Source organism: Trichechus manatus, unplaced genomic scaffold (assembly GCF_000243295.1).
Source record: "Trichechus manatus latirostris isolate Lorelei unplaced genomic scaffold, TriManLat1.0 scaffold00055, whole genome shotgun sequence".
In the NCBI taxonomy this organism is placed as follows: domain Eukaryota; kingdom Metazoa; phylum Chordata; class Mammalia; order Sirenia; family Trichechidae; genus Trichechus; species Trichechus manatus.
This window is the reverse complement of record NW_004443991.1, coordinates 1,032,685-1,058,155: the sequence shown is the minus strand read 5'-3', so window position 1 is coordinate 1,058,155 and position 25,471 is coordinate 1,032,685. Positions and strand designations below refer to the sequence as shown.

Genomic DNA, 25,471 nt, shown 5'->3' with positions numbered 1-25,471 from the left:
CTGAACTATGCATGTAGAAATTTTTGAAATGGTGTATCTTTGGCTATGCGTATTTTCACCAAAAAAAAAAAAAGATGTTGAGAACTTAGAGGGTTGATATGTTGTGGGGTTGTTAACCAATGTTATAAAACAACATGTGTACTTCTGTTTCATGAGAAACTATTTGTTCTGTAAGCCTTCACCTGAAGTACAATAAAAAAATAAATAAAAAATGAATTATGATTTTTAAAGCAACTAAATCATACATGTTGTGTTTCTAAAACTAAAAAAGTTACAGAAAATCTTCCACTAGGAAAAAATGACTATACATTAAACTTTTTCCTAAATTTTGGTCTTGTCTCCCAACCCTATGTTCTTAAAAATTATTTTCCCCATAATTTCAAAATTTATTAAAATTGTTTTAACTGTATACACTCTATCCCCAAACAGGAGCTGAAAACAAGACTTAGTTTGTCTCTTAATAGTTTTACATATATTTTTCTCTATATACATATGTGTATGTGTGTGTGTACATAACTTCTCTATTGAGATATAATTCACATACCATAAAATTCACTCATTTAACGTGTACAGTTTAATGGTTTTAGTATATTCAGAGTTGTATAGACATCACCACGATCTAAGTTTAGAATATTTTCATTACCCTAAAAAGAAAGCCCATGCCATTAGCAGTCAGACTCCATTTCCTCTTCTGCCAGTCCCCTGGCAACCACTGATCTACTTTGTCTCAACAGATTGCCTATTCTGGAAATTTCACATAAATGGAATATGCGGCCTTTGTGTCTGGCTTTTTTCACTCAGTATAATGTTTTCAAGATTGATCCATGTTGCAGTATGTATCAGTATGGCATTCCTTTTTATTGCTGAATAATATTCTATTTTATGGATATACCACATTTTATTTACCCATTCAACCTTGACGGACATTTGAGCTGCTTCCACTTTTTCATTATTACAACTGTCTCTTAATTTTGAACATAAATATTAGTAGTTCAACTGGTTAAGTGTGTGATACTTGTATATGTATTATTTATTGGTTATTTATTCTTCCTAAGAAGTTATGGAAGAACTTAAAAATCAACTGTAATCAATATATCATAAAAGTTTACCAATTTGGGATTTAGAGTCAGGCAGATCAGAGAACTGGCCCACTCGACAGTCATTACATGCCACTTAGTCAAGTTTAACAATACAGAAATATATTACCTACCTCATAGGATCAGCTGATACTTATTGAACACAAAGAACTCAATGCAATGCTTGGCACATAGTAATTCTTCAATAAATGGAAGCCAAGAATACTATAATCATTATTGATTTTATTACTGTACTGACAATAGCTGAGTTTTTAAAATGACTTTTTTCTTAGCATAACATGATCATTTTAGAGAATTTGGCCAACGTATAAAGGGAAAAAAAAATCAACCACAATTTTACTACCGTGAGATAACCACTATTAACATTCTGTGAATTACTTTTCAGATATACACACACACACACAAAACTGGGATGAGAGTGAATATATAATTTTTTACCCTGCAGGTTTCACTGTTGTTGCTGCGTGTCATTGAGTCAATTCCAACTCATAGTGATCCTACAGGACAGAGTAGAACTGCCCCATAGGGTTTCTTAGGCTATAATCTTTACGGGAGCAGATCACCAGGTCTTTTCTCCCACAGAGCTGCTGATGGGTTTGAAATGCTGACCTTTCAGTTAGCAGGCAAGCACTTAACCATTGCACCGCCAGTACTCATCCAGTTTCAGTAGTATTTATATATATTTTTTAAATCATGGACCTTTCTCTGAATCATTCAATAGTGTTAACAAAATATGATTTTTAATGGCTGTATAGTTGATTGGGCCATTCCTCTACTGTGTGGCATTTGGGTATTTTCTAAATTTTCTTTACATTACTCTTTTCCCCCTTCTCTTTAAAACAAATTCCTTTAAGATTTTATTCAATAATCAATAAAATTATCTACTATTAATAAGTTAAGTAACGGAGGCAACAAATATTATTTACAGTTATGGTAGTATCCATCAGAATAAAAACCAAAATCATTAAAGGTGGTTACATCAGGGAAATGAGATAGGAAGGAGACTTTTCATCTCCCACATAGCATCAGTCAATAAGTTTGAGTATAACAGATTACATTTGAATGTATTTCTTGAATAATTTAAACAATATTTAAATTTATGGATTCCTTTTAAACATTTATATCCTTTCACCCAGCAATAATTGAGAACGAGTAAAAAGATTCAGCTACAGGGATGTTCAAGGCAGTGATCCTTGTAACTAAGAAAAACTACAAACCACGTTAACTGTCCTAAAATAAGGAAGTGATTTAAATACTAGGTAACGATTAAAAATGCTGAAGAACAATTAATGACACAGAAAGGTGTTTATGATATTCACAACATATATTTAATAAAAATGGTTTAAATTGTACATACCTATATGTTTAAAAAAAAAAACATTATCTCCACCCATCCTTTCCCACACACAATGGAAAGGGTGTTAAAAAAAAAGTTTATTTCTAGTGATATGCTTACAAAGACGTTTTAATTTCTTGTCTTTTTTTTATTATCTGTATTTTCTGAAATGAGCAAATATAGTAAACTTGCAAGAAGAAATTAAGAGTGATAAGAATTTTCATCTCAAACATCTCTAATTAAAAGTATTAAGTAACTACTACTTAACAAACAATACTTTACATAATTAGTAAGAACAATATAGCATATGTACTACTTTATATAGTGTGTCCTCCTATACTGAGTACTTAAGGTTCAAACAGGATAAACAAGTTCAACTCATAGTTGACAACAAACTGTCTTCTTTTATAAAGGTTTACTTATATGCTATACTTGTAAGGAAGTTAAAATATGTAAAAATATTTGGTTCTATCATTCAGTATGGAAGAACAGTAATTTTGGGGAGGGGATGTCCTCCCCAGGTTCCTCGTGGATGGATTCAATTATCCCCTCTCTCTTATCTTCCACCTCTCTTCCACCATTGGCTCTTTCTTCTGAGCCAGTATGTTCAAGTGTCACCATTAGAAACAACCACATCAACAAGCACCTGAAAAGATGCTCAACATCATTAGCTACTGGGGAAATGCAACTCTAAGCCATAGTGAGACACGGCTTCACACCCACTAGTATAGCTATAATTAAAAAGACAGATAACAACAAGTATTGACAAGGATGTGGAAAGATTGGAACGCTCATACATTGCTAGTGGGAGTGTAAAATGGTGTAGCCACTTGGGAAATCAGTTTGGCAGTTTCTCAAAATGTTAAACCCAGAAATACCATACCAACCAAACCAAGTCAAACCTCTTGCTGTCAAGTCAATTCTGACTCATAGCAACCCTACAGGACAGAGTAGAACTGCCCCATAGGGTTTCTGAGGAGCGGCTGGTAAATTCAAACTGCTGACCTTTTGGTTAGCAGCCAAACTCTTAATCACTGCACCACCAGAATTACCATATGATCCAGCAAACCCACTCCTAGGTATATACCCTGTATGTAAAAGCATACATCCACACAAACACTTGTACATGAACGTACAGTATTATTCATTATAGCCAAAATGTAGAAACAAGACAAATACCTCAAGTGATGACTGAATAAACAAAATGTGATATATTCAAACAGTGGAGTATTCACCAATAAAAAGGAATGAGGTACTGATACGTGCTATAGCATGGATGAACACTGAAAGCATTATGCTAAGTGAGAGAAGCCAGATACAAATGCTGTAATATTGTATGATTCCACTTATATGAAATTTCCAGAATCGGCAAATCTATGGAGACAGAAAGTAGATTAGTGGTTGCCAGGGCTTGAGGCAAGGGAGTATGGAAAGTGATTGCTAATGGTATGGGGTTTCTGTTTGGGGTGAAGAAAATATTCTAAACTTAGATCCTGGTGATGGTTGTACAACTCTGTGAATATACTAAAACCACTGAACTGTATACTTTGAGTGAATCTTATAGTGTATGAATTATATCTCAATAAAGATGTTATAAAAATGTAACTCTTCATCAGATAAAATTTAGGGACTCTCTACTTTAGGGATTTAAGAGGAAGCTACTGTATCAAATCTCATTTACCATTTCAGCAGCTATAATAAAAAAGATAATAACAAGTACTGACGAGGATGTGGAAAGATTGCGACACTCATACCTTGTAAGCGGGAGTGTTCCACTCACACCCTAGGTTAATAAGGGGACAAGGGCTCACCTTGCCTCTTTAATTCCTCAAGTTGACAGCAGTACATTTAACTAGATTGAGGGAAAGGAACAGGCTTCCAAACAGTGGTTATGGCAGCTCAACAGCGAGAGAACCAAGGAACTAAGGATGTAAAGGTTTAAAGACAACATGGTATAGAGAAAATGGTATAAAAAAGTTAGAAAAACTTGACATTGGACTTCATACACTAACAGCTATGTGACCTAGGATAAAAACTCAGTTTCTTCACTGGTAAAATGGGATAGTACCAGATATCATCTAATCAAGACGTGACAAAATATTGATACAGTGCATGGATATCTTCTGTTCTGCCAGAATATCCCTTCCACTCCTCTTTGATTTCATTGTATCTTAATGACTAAACTTTGCCTGAATCTATCCTTTCCAAGTTTCTCCTTCTACATAAGATTCCACAGGCATGGAAGCCTTCATACTTTTCCAAAGGAGAACAGTGTCAGAGTGAGTTGCTGTTCACACGAACCATTCTTGGGTACACATGAGGCAAACACAGCAATCTTGAGACAAATGAGAAGAAACAAAAGTAAAATATGGAAAAGGTAAAATTATAAAACAGGAATGTAGGAATACTGTGGGAAAAAGATGTGGCAGTCTGCTTCCATAAAGATTACAGCCTTGGAAACCCTATGGGGTAGTTCTACTCTGTCCTATAAGGTCACTGTAAGTCGGAATCTACTTGATGGCAATGGGTTTGGTTTGGGGTAAGAATACTAGGTCACTCTTCATTTAGTGAAGAATAAATGTATAAGCACGCAATAATTTTTTTCAAAAAAAAAAGAAGGCTTTTATATGAAATTATGAAGTAGTCACAGAAGTAAGCAATTAGCAAACATTCCCAGCAACTTATTAAGTAGCTTGTATGATTTTCTATAGTCTATTCAACTTCAAATAGCACTCTGTGCCCGAGTATCCTGAGACAGATTTCTAACACAGTTAATACAGTACAATGTTTTCCGGATTTGGAAAAATGTTTTAAAATTTATGAAGCCTCTCAGCCTATTAAATTAACTTCACTTATTTTCAAATTTCTTTAAATCTAATCATTTTGGAATTATTTTTTAAAAAATGGAAGATTGAACTAGTTCAAAAAGACAACTTAGGACCTAGAATGCATGTAATTACCCTGAACCTAAACACAGAGTACAGAGAAACTACAGAAAAAATAGCAAATTTTAAAAATAACTAATTAATTTTGTGTTTTAAAGCAGTCAGGGTCTAACATATAAAATATATTACTGCACTGTTTTATAAAAATACAAAAAACTGCATTGTTGGGAAATAAATAAAAGCCCAAAGCTTGTTACGTAAACATCTTAAATAAGTTATTTCTACTGCATGGAATACTGTTCAAACCTAAGTCTGTTAGCAGTATTCAACACAGCCAAGAGATAAAAGACTCAGAAATCTTCACTAACAGCTTCACTAGCGTTCAGAAATATGAAGAACGATATAGCCTGTGGTTATTACTCTCCTTTCCCCAAATATTTACAAATTTACTTTTATTCAAAAGGTCCTAGATGTGACCTACTCCCCTTCAAAAACGTCATCTCTCCTTCCCTTTACATTTCAACTCCCTGAAAACAGTACTCTCCACTCATCTCCACTTACTCTCCCCAATTCACTCCAAAACCTCCACCACTCTTAAAACTGCTCCCAGAAGTCATCAGTCATCTTTCTCAGTTGTCATCCTCTTTACATACTTTGCAAAGTTTGACTCTCTCCTTAAAACATTCTCCTTCGGTTTCCAGCAATTCTCCTCTACCTCTCTACACTGTGCTCTGAATTCTTTCCTTCTTTTATTCAAGCCTTCAATAAATATATACTGAGCACCTACTATATGCTGGCCATTGTTCGAGGCACTGGGGATCCAGCAATGAGCAAAAAGCTACTTAACATGTAGCTACATTTTAACTGGGTATTCCAGGGTTCTAGCAAGCCCAATGATCTAAACCCTGTTCACCAGAGGTGGGAGTGGCTCTTTCTGGGGTACAGTTCATCCAGATTGATTTAGTGAACCCCTATGAGCACTGATTAAACTGACAGTCCATGTATATATCGTATCCAGGCACAAGCCTCTGACTATTTAAAAGTATAAAATGACTGGTTAGCTAGTTGTAAGTACAGCAAAGTATGTGACGGTGAGTAAGCAGTAGCAAGTTGCACATGTCGAGTTGCGGTTTCGTGGCTAACTCTGTGATGCCACATTTCCAGGTATTTCTTAATGCCCAGGTCATGAGATGTCAGCACCAAAGCTTTGTCTGAAGTTATTTGGCTGATGTTGTTAGCACACTGGTTACAAATTACTACCATCTAAACTCCTTAATTAGTTCCTGAATATTTTTGTGACATTTGGTAGAAATGGAAATAAGACAATTTGTTAGGGTAACTTGTACAACAGATATAGATGGAGCTTAATGACCACGATATGTACTATACAACTTGTTATTTTTATATACCAATCTCAAGCCATCAAAACTTCCTAATTATTTCAACAAATACTATGATGGCACATTTAGAAATGCCCTTGACACCTTACAGTCCATGAGAGCACAATTCGATAGATGTGAAATCTTAATGTTATCTGGATTTTTGTCAGAATTAGACATGCTTATTACAAGCATTTTAACAAGTATATTTGTAGGCCAAGGGTGAAAAAAAGCCCCATTCACTAGCTTGAAAAATTAATGAAACTTTGTATTAGGATCAGATCCAAGAAGCAACTTTGGGAGATTCCCTTATCAAATAATACAGAATTTGTGTTTTAACCAGGTTCTTGTGCCAAGTAAAGAAGGTGCTAAATCTAGCTCTCTTAACTTGACAAGCCAGATGAACTTGATATCTACAGTATTTCAGAACTGTGCAGTTAGGCAAAGGAGACAGAGATCACAGAAGTGTTGCTCTGTAAACTACTAAAATTAACTACAAATGGAACAGATGCTTTAAATCTTCTCAAAGACTTTTTTTAAATATATAATCCATGTAGATCAAATTGCACCAATGGTACTGATAATGCCCCTTACTCTGCTACGAAAAAACTCAGGATATGTTGCCTAAGTAAAAACATAAACAAGGCAAAAAAAAAAAAAAAAAAGTTTCTCATAAGTTAACAACATATGTACAGGTATTTCCCAACTTACAACGTATCTGAGTTATGATGAACTGCACTTTCAACTGTCTGTTTCCACAAAGAGGCGAAGTCAACGCCTGGTTTCAAGGCATTTAAAGACAGAACAACACTGCTGCTTGGAGGAAATGTTGCTGGATTTAAAACTTTTTTTTTTTTAATTGTGTGATTTAGGTGAAAGTTTACAGAGCGAATTAGTTTCTCATTAAACAGTTAATACACAAATTGTTTTGTGACAACAATTGGTTGCCAACCCCGCAATGTGTTAACACCCTCCCCTTCTCCACCCCAGGTTCCCTGTTTCCATTTGTAGAGTTTTCCTGTCGCCTCCTGCCTTCTCGTCTTTGCTTTGGGGCTGGTGTGCCCATTAGACTCGTATACGTGACTGAACTATGAAGCATGTCACTCATGTGTTATTGCTGGCTCTACAGACCTGTCTAACCTTTGGCTGAAGGGTGAACCTCAGAAGTGACTTCAGTACTGAGTTAAAAGGGTGTCCAGGAGCCATATTCTCAGGGTTTCTCCAGTCTCTGTCAATCTTTTCTTGTTTACCATTCTGCAAATCCCCTAGCATTCAAAAACACTGACAAAAATAACTCACTGAGAGACCGAATTGCTGGGTGGAGGGCTGTGGGGACCATGGTCTCGGGGAACATCTAGCTCAACTGGCATAACACAGTTCAGAGAGACAATGTTCTGCATTCTACCTTGGTGAGTAGCATCTGGGGTCTTAAAAGCCTGTGAGCAGCCATCTAAGATAAGATACTCCACTGTCTCACCCCTTCGGGAGCAAGGGAGAATGAGGAGAACAGGATACAAGGAAAGGATTAGTCCAAAGGACTAATGGACCACAGCTACCAAGGCCTCCATCAGACTGAGTCCAGTACAGCTAGGTGGTGCCCAGCTACCACCATTGACTGCTCTGACCAGGATCATAACAGAGGGTCCTAGACACAGCTGGAGAAGGATGTAGAACAAAATTCTAACACACAAAAAAAGACCAGGTTTACTGGCCTGACAGAGACTGGAGAAACCCCGAGAATATGGCCCCCGGACACCCTTTTAGCTCAGTGGTAAAGTCACTCCTGAGGTTTACCATTCAGCCGGGGATTGGACAGCCTCATAAAACAAAGCAGGACTAATAAGGCACAGCAGTCCAAGGACAAGGACTAGAAGGCAGGAGGGGACAGGAAAGCTGGTAATAGGGAACCCAAGGTTGAGAAGGGACAGTGTTGACATGTCATGGGGTTGTTAACCATTGTCATAGAGCAATATGTGTACTAACTGTTTAATGAGAAACTATTTTTTCTGTAAACCTTTATCTAAAGTACAAAAAAAAAAAAAAGAATTATCTATGTGAGATCAAATTGACAACAGCAACTCAAAAGGTCTGATGGGAAGCCTAAGGGGCAGTGAGCTGAAGATAATGCTGATGCAATAATTTGGAAAAGGATAGAGAGAATAGCAGCACAACCGGAAGAAGTCACTGAATTGTACATGTAGAAATTTTTGAAATGGTGTATCTTTGGCTATCTATATTTTCACCAAAAAAGAAAAAAGGTCCTCCAAGGTCGAGAAGGGAGAGTGTTGACATGTTGTGGGTTTGTTAACCAATGTCATAAAACAATGTGTGTACTGACTGCGTAATGAGAAACTATTTGTTCTGTAAACCTTTACCTAAAGTACAATAAAAAATTTTTTTTTTAAATTGACAAAAATAAACTGCCGATCTACCACAAAGGTAACTCCAAAGCCTGGATGACTCATCCCAGAAGTGCATGCCTACTGCCTTGAAAAGAGCATTTCTTTCAAGATTCTGCTGCCACTTGATAATGCCCCAGGACATCCTCCTCACACAGATGATCTAAATAAAGATGTGAAAGTGATACTACAGCTGTGATTTAACCTATGCAACTGTCACCTTCAAGGCATACTATCTATGGACTACATATGCTATAGCTGCAACAGATGGAGGTATGGTATTATTATGCAATTTCTGGAAGAATTATAACATTCTTCAGTGTATCTAGAACACTGCATCTTCCTGGGAGGAAGTTACAGACAAATGTATGCAAGGAATATGGAAAAATTGCTGAGTAATATGAACACGCTCCAAACATTTGATCAGGATAATATGATGGAAGAGATCAGTGGGAAAATCGTCCACATGACAAGAATGTTGAAGTTAAAACTTGGTATCGCCGATGTGGATCACAAAGGGAAACTGACAGATTAGGACTTAACGGATTTTGAAAAGGAAAGAAATGCTGAAGAAGAAAAGGAAGGAGAGAAGTTGTCAAAAGATTTTACAGTGAAAGGATTAGCTGAAGTTTTTCTAGACTAAATCAGGAGCTTCAGTTGCTTGGAAACATGGACCCAAATGCTGATCACTTTGCTAAAGTAGACAGGCAGATTCGGGAAGCAGTGAGATGTTACCACAAAATATATGAAGAAAAAAAGAAAAGGACCACACAGACAACTCTCACTAATTTTCTGACTAGAAATGCCATCCCCACTCCCAGGGATAATCCAGATGATCCAGAACCTTCCACAAGTGGAGCTGTCACCACAACTGACAAAATTCCAACGTCATCCAACTCTTCTTCATCCTCAGTGTAAATTTTTATGATTTGTATATTTTTTATGTATGTATTAAAACATATCTGTAAGTTTATATGAAATGTTTCCAACACCCAGAGACAAATAAAGATTGGATTTATTAAGATACTGATAATAAAAGGCAATAATAATGAAAACTAAAAAAAAATTAGGCATTCTACTTACGTTAGAACCTATTTACGAAGGGGTCATCAGAAGAGAGTCCCATCATAAGTCGGGGACTACCTATAATGTTACTCCGCTGCGAGAACCATTTTCTCTACTAATGAGTAACTTCAGACAGAGTGCTCTAAATCCTTTCCTCTTCCATGCTTTCTCAAAATTAAAAGTCCCTAACCACTGTTCTTTTCCATATATGTGAGGTGACATTCCAGCACTTTTAACGCACGAAGAAATATGTCTGCTTTTTTTCCCCACCAAAGCAGTAGTTTATTTGGTAACTGAAAATAGTGTGTATCCTCTGCCTAAGAAAAAGTCAGAAAGAGACATCATTTCTATCACAAATTTTCACTTTATCCAAAGTGTAGTGAGAAAAGAACTATCACCAATACTCCTTTTCTTGAAACCATGATTTTGAAAAATAAAGGAACAACTATTGCAAATTAGGTGACAGTACTTCGCAACATTTGGGCAATTCTTTTCAAGGGGGATCTTAGTTTGGCAAAAAGTAAATACTGGGTTTATTTTTTTAACCTGGATTCCAACCATCAATGATGATTTATTTGATTAAAAAGAGGATCTCATTTACTTACAAGTCCCTGGTTAAACATCGAAATGGAATTTGCAAAATAAAGCTCAAGAATTTCTGGTATTCAACTACACACCTATAAGAAATGAATACACCCTTCTATGTGTCACTTTTATACCTGAAAACAAAGGCTAGGAACTCTTCAAAGAGGAAAATAACCACATGGGAATTATTCTAAAAGCAAGCTTCTTATTTCTACAACATCACTGAATAAAAATAACACAAAAATTACTGAGCTGATAAAATTAATAAAACTGTGTAGCTGCTTTATGTTTTTAACTACTGCTAATAAAATAAACTGTAATTTTAATGTATACCATGTACAGTACATAGATATGGTATAATATATTACCTGATACGGTACTTACATATATTTATATACAATATGTAATAATTATATAAATACATGTAACTTAATGTATATTAGGAAATTATCTCACCATACTGTATCGGAAGGTTAAAAAACTAATTTATTTAAATGATTTTTGACAAGGCATATAAGAACATATTATGAAAACAACAAGGTATAAAGCTACAGTATATAGTGCTCTGAATCATATCCCGCCATATCAATCATAAATTGTCCCCTTATTTAAGTACAAAAGAGATGATGTGGTATGATTTGCCAAGCATATTTTATCAAATAGGTTTACAAGACACCTACTCATAAACTGGCTGTGTATTGGAATACATATCCTTATACCCTTACAAGTGTCACAGATAACAAATACACACATATGTTCAACAATGCACATCTCTAAATACTGTGTCTCTCAAAGCATATGTTCACAATACAATTAGCATATTTTATATGGGTTCTCTCCGGGTGTCCATTATATGAAATATAACATACATGCAGTCAATTTTGGAAAGAGCACAGGGCTTAGAGTAAGGAGACATGAGTTTAAGTACCAGATCTTTCACTAACTGGGTTTGTCACCTGACCGCTTTAAGCCTGTCCTCTCATCTCTAATGAAGCAATAACAATAATCCATAACCTCCCTTTCTAACCACTCTGCTGTAAGGTACAAAAGAGACGGATGAAATAAACATTATATAAAGAGTTAAGCATTCTGCAAACACATAGTATTTTCTTATATTTCCATGCTAAAATAATTAAATACCACCATAACAATGACTTTTATGTCACAACTGCTTTAAAATAAGGAAAAGAAGCATACACTACACTCAGCTATGAAATGCTGTATCAGCTTAAGGTTAAGAAAAAAACTTTAACCATCCAGAAAAAGGATGAAGACTTGAAATAAATGATTTAATTAGTGATTTTCTTAGTTTGGGTCAAAAAATCAGACAAACCCTTAAAAGCAAGTATACATTAAATTTCAGGAACTAGCTTTTCCTTTAATTGGCTCTTAATTTGCTGCTCTTTCATATTCTCAAGAAACAACTTGATCTTATGAGCCTAACAGGAGGAACTGATGTGCTTTCCATTTGTAATTCTCAACAACTAAATAAGTCACTTTTTGCACTCTTTTCAAGGTGTATAATCCTGTTCTACTGTGTGAGAGCACATAATTTCCAAAAACACTAATGTTTTTATTTTCAGAAGAAATCTTTACATCGTATCCCTTAATTTGATCGTATACAGTCTATTAGAGATAAAATGATGGAAAAATTAAAAGTGCCCAAGCAAAGCACAATCATGCATAGCTCCTGTTTTAAATCTATTTCAAAAATTTTCCTCTCTAAACACTAAATAGCAGCTTGAATATAATCAGTATATAGTCAAAGTTTGCAAAATTAACTATGAATGCTTTGCTAAACTCTATTTTGCCTTTTTTTATTTCTTAATATTTAATTATTAATAGACTTTACTTTTTTTAGAGGAGTTTTAGGTTTACAGAAAAACTGTACAGAAAGTAGAGTTCTCATATACTCCCCTCCTCCCTATTTTTTTTTTGTGTGTGTGTTCCAATAAAACTTTTCTTTTGTTTATTGTTGTAGTTTAAGTGAAAGTTTACATTTCAAGTTAGTCTCCCATACAAAAATTTATACATACATTGTTATGTGACCCTAACTGCTCTCCCCATACTGTGACAGCACACTCCTCCTTGCTACCGGATTCCCCGTGTCCATTCAACCAGCTCGTGACCCTTTCTGCCTTCTCATCTCACCTCTGGACAGGAGCTGCCCATTTAGTCTCATGTACCTACTTGAGCTAAGAAGCACACTCCTCACAAGCATCATTTTATGTCCCACAGTCCAGTCCAATCCCTGTCTGAAGAGTTGGCCTCGGAAATTGTTTTAGATCTGGGCTGATAGAGAATCCTGGGGCCATACTTTTCAGGGTTCCTCCAGTCTCAGTCAGACCATTAAGTCTGGTCTTTTTACTAGAATTTGAGTTCTGCAGCCCACCTTTCTCCTGCTCCATCAGGGACTCTCTGTTTTGTTTCCTGTCAGGGCAGTCCATTGGTGGTAGCCAGGCACAATCTAGTTCTTCTGGTCTCATTCTGATGAAGTCTCTGGTTTATGTGGCCCTTTCTGTCTCTTGGGCTACCACTTTCCTTGTGTCTTTGGTGTTCTTCATTCTCCTTTACTCCAGGCGGTTGGGACAAATTGATGCATCTTACGTGGCCGCTTGCAAGCTTTTAAGACCCCAGACGCTACTCACCAAAGTAGAATGCAGAACATTTTCTTAATAAGCTTTGTTATGCCAATTGACCTAGATGTTCCCTGAAAGCATGGTCCCCAGACTCCTACTCCTGCTACTCTGTCCTTTGAAGTGTTTGATTATATTCAGGAAACTTCTTAGCTTTAGTTTAGTCCAGTTGTGCTAACTTCCCTTGCAGTGGGTGCTGTCCTTCCCTTCACCTAAGATAATTCTTATTTACTATCTAGTTAGTAAATAACCCCTACCCTCCCTCCCCATCCTAGTAACCATCAAAAGAATGTCTTCTTCTGTGTTTAAATCTTTTCTTGAGTTCTTATAATAGTGGTCTTAAACGATATTTGTCCTTCTGACTAAATTCACTCAGCATAATGTCCTCCAGATTCCTCCATGTTATAAGATGTTTCACAGCTTCATTGTTGTTCTTTATTGTTGCATAATATTCCACTGTGTGGCTATACCATAATTTGTTTATCCATTTGTCCGCTGATGGGCACATAGCTTGTTTCCATCTTTTTGCTATTGTGAACAGTGCTGCAATGAATATGAATGAATATGGGTGTGCATATATCTATTTGTGTGACGGCTCTTATTTCTGTAGGATATATTCCAAGGAGCGGGATAGCTGGATTGTATGGTACTTCTATTTCTAGCTTTTTAAGGAAGTGCTAAATCAATTTCTAAAGTGGTTGTACCATTTTACATTCCCAAGAACAGCATATAACTGTTCCAGTCTCTCCACAACCTCTCCAGCATTTATTATTTTGTGTTTTTTGGAATAATGCTAGCCTTATTGAGTTTCCCCTATTATTAACATCTTGCATTCCTGTGCACATCTGTTACAACTGATAAACCAATACTGACATATTATTATTAACTAAAGTCCATAGGTTACATGTCTGTCAGTTTGTTACACTGTGGGGGCTCGCATGTTGCTGTGATGCTGGAAGCTACGCCACCAGTATTCAGATACCAGTAGGGTCACCCATGGTGGACAGGTTTCAGCTGAGCTTCCAGACTAAGACAGACTAGGAAGAAGGACCCGGCAGTCTACTTCTGAAAAGAATTAGCCAGTGAAAACCTTATGAATAGCAGCAAAACACTGTCTGATATAGTGCCAAAAGATGAGCCCCCCAGCTTGGAAGGTACTCAAAAGACAACTGGGAAAGAAAGAACCGCCTCCTCAAAGTAGAGTTGACCTTAATGACGTGGATGGAGTCAAGCTTTCAGGACCTTCATTTGCTGATGTGGCACAACTCAAAATGAGAAGAAACAGCTGCAAACATCCATTAATAACTGGAACGCAGAATGTACAAAGTATGAATCTAGGAAAATTGGAAATTGTCAAAAATGAAATGGAACTCACAAACATCGATATCCTAGGCATTAGTGAGCTGAAATGGGCTGGTATTGGCCATTCTGAATCAGACAATCATATGGTCTACTACGCTGGGAATGACAACTTGAAGAGGAATGGCGTTGCATTCATCGTCAAAAAGAACATTTCAAGATCTATCCTGAAGTATAATGCTGTAAGTGATAGGATAATATCCATATGCTTACAAGGAAGACCAGTTAATACAACTATTATTCAAATTTATTCACCAACCACTAAGGCCAGAGATGAAGAAACTGAAGATTTTTACCAGCTTCTGCAGTCTGAAATTGATTGAACATGCAATCAGGATGCATTGATAATCACTGGTGATTGGACTGTGAAAGTCGGAAACGAACAAGGATCAGTAGCTGGAAAATATTGCCTTGGTGACAAAGAATGCTGGAGATCGCATGATAGAATTTTTCAAGACCAACGACTTCTTCATTGCAAATACCTTTTTTTTACCAACATAAACAGCGACTACACATGTGTATTCCAGATGGAATACACAGGAATCAAATCAACTACATCTGTGGAAAGGATGGAAAAGCTCAGTATCATCAGTCAGAAAAAGGCCAGGGGCTAACAGCAGAACAGACTATCAATTGCTCATATGCAAGTTCAAGTTGAAGCTGAAGAAAATTAGAACGCCATAAGAGCCAAAGTACGACCCTGAGTATATCCCACCTGAATTTAGAGACCATCTCAAGAATAGATTTGATGCATTGAACATTAATAACTGAAGACCAGATGAGCTGTGGAATGACATCAAGGACATCATACATGAAGCAAGCCAGAGGTCATTAAAAAGAAAGAAAAGACCAAAATGGATATCAGAAGAGACTCTGAAACTTGCTCTTGAACATCAAATAGCTAAAGCAAAAGGACAAAATCATAAAGTAAAAGAACTGAAGATTTCAAAGGGCAGCTCAAGAAGACAAAGTAAATTATTATAATGACATGCGCAAAGAGTTGGAAATAGGAAACCAAAAGGGAAAAACGTGCTCAGCATTTCTCAAGCTGAAAGAACTGAAGAAAAAATTCAAGCCTCAAGTGGCAACAGTGAAGGATTCTATGGAAAAAATATTAAACAATGCAGGAAGCATCAAAAGAAGATGGAAGGAATACACAGAGTCACTATGCCAAAAAGAACTGGTAGACATTCAACCATTTCAAAAGGTAGCATATCATCAGGAACCGATGGTACTGAAGGAAGAAGTCCAAGCTGCACTGAAGGCATTGGTGAAAACCAAGTCTCCAGGAATTGACAGAGTATCAAGTGAGATGTTTCAACAAATGGATGCAGTGCTGGAAGTGCTCACTCGTCTATGCCAAGAAATTTGGAAGACAGCTACCTGGCCAACTGACCGCAGGAGATCCATATTTATGCCTATTCCCAAGAAAGGTGATCCAATCAAACGTGGAATTTAATGAACAATATCATTAATATCACATGCAAGTAAAATTTTACTGAAGATAATTCAAAAGCGGCTGCAGCAGTGTATCAACAGGAAACTTCCAGAAATTCAGGCCGGATTCAGAAGAGGACGTGGAACCAGGGATATCACCGTCGATGTCAGATGGATCCTGGCTGAAAGTAGAGAATACCAGAAAGATGTTTACCTGTGTTTTATTGTCTATGCAAAGGCATTCAACTGTGTGAATCATAACAAATTATGGATAACACTTGCAAAGAATGGGAATTCCAGAACACTTAATTGTGCTCATGAGGAACCTGTACATAGATCAGCAGGCAGTTGTTCAAACAGAACAAGGGGATACTGCATGGTTTAAAGTCAGGAAAGGTGTGCATCAGAGTTGTATCCTTTCACCATACCTACTCAATCTGCATGCTGAGCAAATAATCCAGAAGCTGGACTATATGCAAAAGAACGGGGCATCAGGATTGGCGGAAGACTCATTAACAACCTGCGTTATGCAGATGACACAACCTTGCTTGCTGAAAGTGAAGAGGACTTGAAGTACTTAGTGGTGAAGATCAAAGACCACAGCCTTCAGTATGGATTACACTTCAACATAAAGAAAACAAAAATCCTCAAAACTGGACCAATAAGCAACATCATGATAAACGGAGAAAAGATTGAAATTGTCAAGGATTTCATTTTACTTAGATCCACAATCAACACCCATGCAAACAGCAGTCAAGAAATCAAAAGACGCACTGCATTGGGAAAATCTGCCGCAAAAGACCTCTTTAAAGTGTTGAAAAGCAAAGATGCCACCTTGAATACTAAAGTGTGCCTGAGCCACGCTACGGTATTTTCAGTCGCATCATATGCATGCGAAAGCTGGAAAATGAATAAGGAAGACTAAAGAAGAATCGACACCTTTGAATTGTGGTGTTGTCAAAGAATACTGAATATACCGTGGACTGCCAAAAGAACGAACAAATCTGTCTTGGAAAAAGTACAACCAGAATGCTCCTTAGAAGCAAGGATGACAAAACTACATCTTGCATACTTTGGACATGTTGTCAGGAGTGATCAGTCCCTGGAGAAGGACATCATGCTTGGTAACGTACAGGGTCAGTGAAAAAGAGGAAGACCCTCAATGAGATGGATTGACACAGTGGCTGCAACAATGGGCTCAAGCGTAAGAACGACTGTGAGCATGGCGCAGGACCGGGCAATGTTCTGTTCTGTGGTACACAGGGTTGCTATGAGTCCGAACCAACTCACTGGCACCTAACAACAATAACAACAACAACAAAGTCCATAGTTTACACTGCTATTGTTGTGTGCCATCCAGTCGTTTTCCACTTAGGACAGTAGAACTGCCCCATAGGATTTGCTAGGGTATAAACCTTTATGGGAGCAGACTGCCTGGTCTTTTCTCCCGAGGAGCTACTGACTGAGTCTGAACCACCAACTTTTCGGTTAGCAGCCAAGAGCTTAACCATTGCGCCACCAGGGCTCCTTATAGTTTACATTAGGGTTCACAATTTGCATTGTATGGTCCTATGAGGTTTATGCGTGCATTACCTACATACAGGTAACACAACATTTGTCATTTCAACAATCTTCACATCAGCAGTTCAGCGACATTAATTACGTTCATCATATTGTTCAACTATCACTCTTAACCATTTTACTTTTTGATAATGAGAAAGGGGGCTGTCTTTGGTTTATACCAACTAGAATCCACATTTCAGCATTATGCAGCAGAAATGATTTGCCAAGCATGTTTTATCAACTGTGTTCAGAAGACCCCTACGCATAAACTGGTTGTGTAATGTAATATGCTTAACTGGGTGCTCCACAATGACCTGGGATTGCCTCAGTATTCTTACACAGAAAACAGACTTGTCCCCTCTCTGCAGTGAGTACAGAGCAGTCCCCGGGTTACGAGCAAGATCTGTTTCCAAGTCTATCTTTAAACTGAATTTGTAGGTAAGCTGGAAAAAGTACATACAGTTCTTATTTAGCATCAGTTAGTCAGATGTTTATCTAAGTATATTGTATATATTTTACCTTTCTATGCATATAAAATACTTAAGAAACACTGTTAAACCACACAATGTTTTCATGAGTATCACAAAGTAGTGCGTGCATTTGTGATTATGAACCATTTATTTAACTCAAATTTTTAATATAATAGGCTGGATGGCAGTCCGTTCTACGTATGAGTCGTCCGTAAAATGGACACTCGTAATCCAGGGACTGCCTGTACAAACAGTTGGAAATAAATTCATTGAAATATATTTCTTTAGAGAATGCAAAAAATAATTACTAATTTAGTGTCTGGCTATTAAAACATCTACAAGAAACAAAATCCTTGAAGTGAATTATTATTCTTTAGGAATTACCTCTAGAAGGTGTAAAATCTGAATTATAATAAAGACATTGCTATATAGTATAAACAAAATAAGTCGTCTTCATTTCTGATCTTTCCTGCCTTCTAATTTTAGTTTATAAAATCAAACAGCTGTCATTTACTCCCTAGCTCAAAAGAATAAAGTTCATTTTCTCTAAAGCAATATCTAGCCTTCTCAGTCCTGCAAGCTGTCCATATTCTTCTTAAACAATGGGTTTCTTTCTCTTTCATATTATTACATATATTTCTTTATCGATTAATTATGTCTGAAATTGCAATCATCTACTCCTTCTCCTGAAGTGACATTTTAAATCTTGCCTCATATTTTAACTTTGAGATTATGAAATGGGAAGTACTATTTACAAAGTGCACAAAATTTTGAAAAAGAAGAACCTATTATTCTGCAAACAATTCCTATTCACATCTCAAATTAACAACAATAGAAGTTTCTTTATGGAACTGATACTTTCACAATTCTAAGAAAAGCTTAGTAACCATTTTAAAGTCTAACAATAAATTAGAATTATGAATTAAAAGTCAATACTGTGTAAAAATTTTAAACTAGGCAAGCTCAGAATACCAACAATTGTGTAATTAATGTCTATACAAAAAAAAAAAAAAAAAAAACCTGCTGAAATTATGCCTTCGGATCTTTAGGAATTATTTTACATAAGAAAGCTCCCGACAATGAGGATTTATGTTCAAATCCAAGACTGACTTCTTCAATATGAAGAACAGTAGTTACCAATCTTTGAAATGTAACATTGTTTGATTCTACAAACCTGGATTTTCAAAGTTTAAATTAAATTTAAATCATTTCAAACTAACCGAACAGTTTTACAAGGATTTCACTACATCCACTGAGCTCAAAAGGCTGAAGCCCCAGAAAGCTTGAAAGCTGGGGCAGTTTCTGATCACCATAACTTTCCACAAAGAGTGAACATTACTGCACAGGCAGACAATTACATGGCTCATAAAAACAGCAGAGTCAGGAAATTTATACAAAATGACAGTTTGGTATGCTATTGTACATGATTTTACAAGCCTGTATTCATGCATGCATACATTTATTGAACAAACATTTACTGAGCCACTTATCACCTGCTGCCCTTGAAAAGCTCACTATCTAAAAAGGGCAATGACAAGTCACACAGATAAATTTCAGTATAGTGTTTTAGGTGATACAATATACACAATATAACATATGATATGATAATGTACAATGTAAGTCTTATGACCAACTCATTCTGAGATATACATCATCTAGAACCTTGCTAACCAAAGTGTGGTTCATGAACCAGAAGCATTGGATCACCTCAAAGCTAGTCAGAAATACAGAATCTCAGATTCTATTCTAGATCTACTGAATCTGAAACTGCATTTTAACAGTTCCCCAGGTAATTCCAATGCACATTTAAACTCTGAGAAGCACGGATCTACAACATCACTGAAATCTAGTAAATAAATAAGTGAGACAGATACAATCTCAAAAAGGGACGGCTGTGTGAGGCTATTAACACTACAACACTCACCCTACAGCAGCATAACAATAATTATTGTTCTTAAATGTGCCTACTAACTAGACCATAAGTTCCTTGAGGACAATGACCTAGTTTTATTTTAGTACACTTATGTTTGCAAATGGAATGATCCTAAGTCATTAGGAGTTTAGGTTAGGCAGTGAGATGAATCATGCATTTTGAAAATTTTCCATTTGAAAAAAGTTAAAATAAAAACATATTAGCACTTTTTTTTAAAGAGTAAAGCCTCCTCATTCTGTAACAACCCATTCACCAAGCACTCTAGAAGCAGAGGCTTTACTGGACCTATCTACGGCTCCCAATCCCAAGGTCTTTCCTGGCTCTCTATTCCAATTCACTTCTGCGAGATGGGTACGGGAGTTGAGGGGAGAAAAAGGAGAGATTTTAGAAAAGGATGAAAGGAGAGTAGAAATCATAGCAAAACAACTCAGGTTTCCTCCACTCATGAAAAGTTACAAAGAACAAAAATAGAAAGTCACACCAAAGACACAGCAAACTTAGAAGAGAACAAATTCTACCTCTAACAACCATTCACACCATGTCCCTTGCTCCTGTGAACTAGACAGATGCTCACAATGCTCCCAACCTAAGAACTTCCCAAAGACACTAACTTAAGTCTAGAAACATCTCCCCTCGTGACACTTGATACGTCAGCTCATTGCAGTGAGTTTACGATACAATTTGCCCTTCTGAAACAGTAAACTTCATATTATAACCAATTAAGTCACTTTCTGAAAAGTTTTGCGATGTCTTGGTCACTGATTTCAAAAGGGTCCTTTTTTAATGAGTTAAAAAATTTTATACTGTTTTCCCAGAGTTATTTGTCTGCAACTTCTCTTCAGCCATGCAGTTTTAGTCATTACTCTCCAAATAAAACAATGCTTTTCTTGCCTAGGTCCTTGCTTATGCTGTTCCTGCATTCAGAGGCCTTCCTATCTCTTAATCTGATCCTGCACTATCCAACATGTTAGTCACTAGCCATGGGTCTATTTAGCATCTGATATATGGCTAGACCAAATTGAGATGTAGAGTAAATGTAAAATACACATCAGATTTTGAAGACTTGGTACAAAAAAAAAGTAAAATTATCTCATCTAATTAATAGTTTTTTAAAACATATGATACGTTGCATTGATACTCTGGAAGTATTAGAGAAAATAATTAAAATTAATTCCACCTGTTTCTTTTTAGTTTTTAATGTAGCTACCAGCAAATTTTAAATTTCAAATGTGGCTCATGTTATATTTCTACTGGACAGTGCTGGTCTCAATCTTACTCATTCTTCAAGACCTAATTCAAATATCACTGCCTCCAGGACACTTTCCAATTGATCTAATGACTCCCACAACACTTTGATTCACACCTCAAAGAACTGGATCAATTTTACCTGGTTAATGAGTGTATTTATCACAGCTCCCCAATTCCAATACATGCAAATTGAGGAAAGAATCCACATTTAGAATCCTCCCTGGGTGTACCTCTCAACCTCTGAACCCTCAGGCAAAGGTCACCTTAAGTCTTCCTCCTACACCTTAGAGAGGACATGCACTAAGGTGATGTTTAATGTCTGCTAATTTGGAGTTGAACTTCTCAATTACGACATCCCTTTCAACGACTTCCAGTTTCTTCTCAGGGATTAAAGTCGGTATCCACAAATGTCCTGTATTATTTTTAGGTAAACAGACTGCCAGTGAGCTGTATCATATGATATGATGAACAAGCAAATCGAAAACTTATACAGTTGGTCAATACACTTAAGATTCATTGTAAAAATTCCACAAGCCTGTAAAGGTTCCATTTTTTAATGGTGGAGTCACTGGAAGTGTATTGTGAAGTCCAATTATTTCAAAAGTTGGAGCTTTTCCCAAAGACTAACTACACTGGGGAACTAAAGTCTACCAAAAAAAAAAAACTGTTCTAAGTCCTCCTCCGCAACCCTGAGTATAAACCAGGTAAGCATAAAAAGGCTTGGGAGCAGCAAGAGCACTGTACAATCGCATCCAAAGCTGTGAAAATCGAGATGTCAGAAAAGTATTAAGAAGGAAAAGACTTGTGTCAAAGAGACGCATGGTGCGAACTGTTGGAACGCAAAACAAGAGATTAAAAACCAGGAAAAGAAATATCTAAACTATGTGGGAGAGATCCTCCCAGAGCGTACCTCTCAATCTCTGAACCCTCAGGCAAAGGTCACTGTGGTAATTTCAAACGGTGTTTCCTTCAAATGGTATTCCAGCGCCTCCGATTCTATTTAAGAAACTTTCTTCCTAACCAGCCTACTCCAACTCCCAGGGTCAGGGACTCCGCCCCAACCCCGCCCTGAAAGCACCGTCTCCGTATATTTAGAAGAAAGGTGGACAAGGCGGGAATGCTGGACGACGCCCGTCTACTTTACCATTCCGGCCCCAGACCCTTGGGCAGCACAGAGGCGGCGGAGGAGGCGGGGCAGGGCGCCGGCCCTTCGCCGAGGACGAGTCTTCCCGTTCCAAGCCAGCGTCTGCCGGTGTCTCTGGGACGGACGGGGGGACGAGAAGAAAGGAAGGACACAAGGGCAGTGGGAATCAGCCCCAGGCTTTCACTCACCAGCTGTCACCGCTCGACGTTAGCAGCGGTGGGACCTCTTCTCCTGCCGCCATTGCTGTTGACGTCCACGTCACTTTGCCGAAAAGCGGACCAACTCTGAGACCTGGGTGTCGTAAAAGGACCCCGGAAGTCCGGGACTGGGCGTCTCAAGAAAGGAAAAAAAATAGGGAGGAGGCAAGGGACGGGAGGAGTGCCACGTCACGACGCCCGAGGGCGAAAGACAGCATCGGATGCTTGTGGGAGGAGTCTTGGTGGAGGCAGCTGCCCTTCCAAAGACTATATATCCCAGTACGCTATGGGGCCGGGCCGGGCGGAGTGGGCGGAGCTTGGTGGGGGAGCACCTGCTCGCCGCAGACTCGTTTTGACTAGGGCGACTCTGTGTGTCCCGAGCTTGGCTTCTTGGTGTCTGGTTGGCGTCTTCATTCCAACTAGGCATGGAATTTAGCAAACTCAGAATTGACAGTACTAACTAGAGGAGAGAGGAAGGGAGGTAGCAGTTTACAGAGAAGGTGGACGTGGGAGGAGAACCCACATTTCAGTATTTTCTTACTATAACCGGGTTTGAGGAAAGGGGTGTTAGGAAAGGGCAGGCCCACCCCCACTTGTGGGGCCGTGACAGAATTATAACTGGAGGCCCACATACTTTGTCTAAATATTTAAAAGTTATAAATCAAGTTAAAGTTACTTTGTGACAAAGAGTTTGTGCTCATCTAACCCGAAGGTTGGTGGTTTGAACTCACCCAACAGCACGGTGGAAGAAAGGCCTGGTGATCTGCTTTCATAAAGATGACAGCAAAGGAAACCCTATAGAGCAGTTCTCTGTAACCCGTGTGGTTGCCATGAGTCGAAAATAACTTAGTGGCAACAGGTAGGTGGTTTTTGGTTTTGTAAAGCAAATTAAATATTAAAGGGAATTTTTTCTATCCTCCCAGCTTAATAAATATATCTTTCTAACAACTTGAACGGTCAGGTCCAAATTAAGAATTCTAAAACTCCTGGAATTCCAGGCAGGGAGAGATGCCAGGTTCCTTCTCTTCCCACCGCCACCCTCCCTTTGTCTCACATTGACGGACACCTCGGGCTCCACATCCAAGCTTGGAACACACCAACAACAAAGCACCTGTCTCTTGGCCCCCACTTGATGGCTCCCCAGCCTAGGAGTGGGCACACCCTCGGGAGGATGGACCAGGGCAAAAACTTTCACAAACCCTGGAAACAGCAGTGAGGAGGTAGAATTACACAACAGTATGCATAAATTTGAAAAGGATGATGTTAAATGAACAAAACAGGTTGCATCACATATATAAAGTATGGCACCTATTGTATTTGGTGTGAAAAACAGGGAAGACAATATATTGTTTATGAATAGATGTATATGTAGTAAAAAAATAACATGGAAATAATACATAGAAAAATCAGGTTAGCAGGTACATTTGGAGGAGGGAAGGAAAAGAGATTGCTTCCATTATGTTTTTTTATATAATTTATTTTTGTTGTTGTTGAGAATATATGCAGCAGAACGTACACTTCAACAATTTCTACATGTACAACTCAGTGACATTGATTACATTCAAGTTGTACAACCATTCTCACCCTCAGTTTCCAAATTGTTTCTCCTTTGTTAACATAAACTCACTGCCCGCTAAGTTTCCTATCTAAGCTTTCGAGTTACCGTTGTCAATTTGAGCCCGTATAGATAGTTCTTAAAAGAGTACAGTGCGCAAGGCAAACGTTCTTTACTAGCTAAGCTAAACTATTGTTTGGTTTTGAGGGGACTTCCGGGGATATTTTTGGTTTAAAGTTTAAAGATTATCTCACGGCAATAGTTTCAGGGGTTCAGCCAGTCTCCGTGGCTCCGGAAAGTATGGATTCCATGAGAATTTGAAATTTTGTTCTACATTTTCCTCCCTATTGTTCAGGATTCTTCTGTAGAATCTTTGATCAAAATGTTCAGTAGTAGTAGCTGGACACTATTCAGTTCTTCTGTTCTCATGGACAAAAGAGGCATTTGTTCATGGAGCAGTTAGCCACAAATTCCATTTCCTCCTCTTGTTCTTGATTCTCCTTTTTCCTCTATTGCTCCAGGCAAATAGAGACCAATTGTGGTACCATGAATGGCCGCTGGCAAGCTTTTAAGACCCCAGGCACTATGCAGTGATCTAGGAGGTGGAGCAAAAGCAATGAACACATTATTAGGCCAATTAACTGGGAAGTCCCATGAAACCATGACCCTAAATCTCCAAACCAAGGAACCAAACCCCATGAGGTGTTTGGTTGTGCATCAGCAGCTACTCTATTTTTGTCCTGGTTGTAAGTATATCTATCACACAACTTTTGCCAATTCAACTTTTTACAGGTGTACAATTTATTAACAGCAATTATATAAATTGGCTGTGCAACCCTACCCTTAATCAATGCAATTTTTCCATCACTGTAAACCAAAACTCAGTGCTTCGTAAGCAATAACTTCTCCCTTTTCCCCTTCCTCCCACCCCTGGTAACCGCTAAGAAAATTTGGTCTCTATACATTTGCCTGTTCTTGTCTGTTTATATAAGTGAGATCATACATACATTTATCCTTTAGTGATTGACTTATGTCACTCAGCATAATGTCTTCAAGCTTCATCCATATTGTAGCATGTATCAAGATTTTATTTCTCTTACTGGCTGAGTAGTGTTCCATTGTATGTATATACTTCATTTTGCTTATCCATTCATGCTTCCATTGTGTTTTTAATATTTTATTT

At 37.6% G+C, this 25,471-nt stretch overlaps 1 protein-coding gene across 2 annotated transcripts in view; it reads right to left on the bottom strand.

The window, feature by feature from the left end:
- The window catches only part of TBC1D23 (TBC1 domain family member 23), a 70,198-nt gene extending 47,224 nt beyond the window's left edge, over window positions 1-22,974 (bottom strand). For both annotated transcript variants that reach the window (XM_004378138.1, XM_004378137.2), the window contains exon 1: window positions 22,725-22,974. In XM_004378138.1, coding sequence (XP_004378195.1) covers window positions 22,725-22,777 — 53 coding nt within the window. In that variant the 5' untranslated portion in view covers window positions 22,778-22,974. The remainder of the gene's footprint in view (window positions 1-22,724) is intronic.
- Window positions 22,975-25,471: the final 2,497 nt, after the last annotated feature.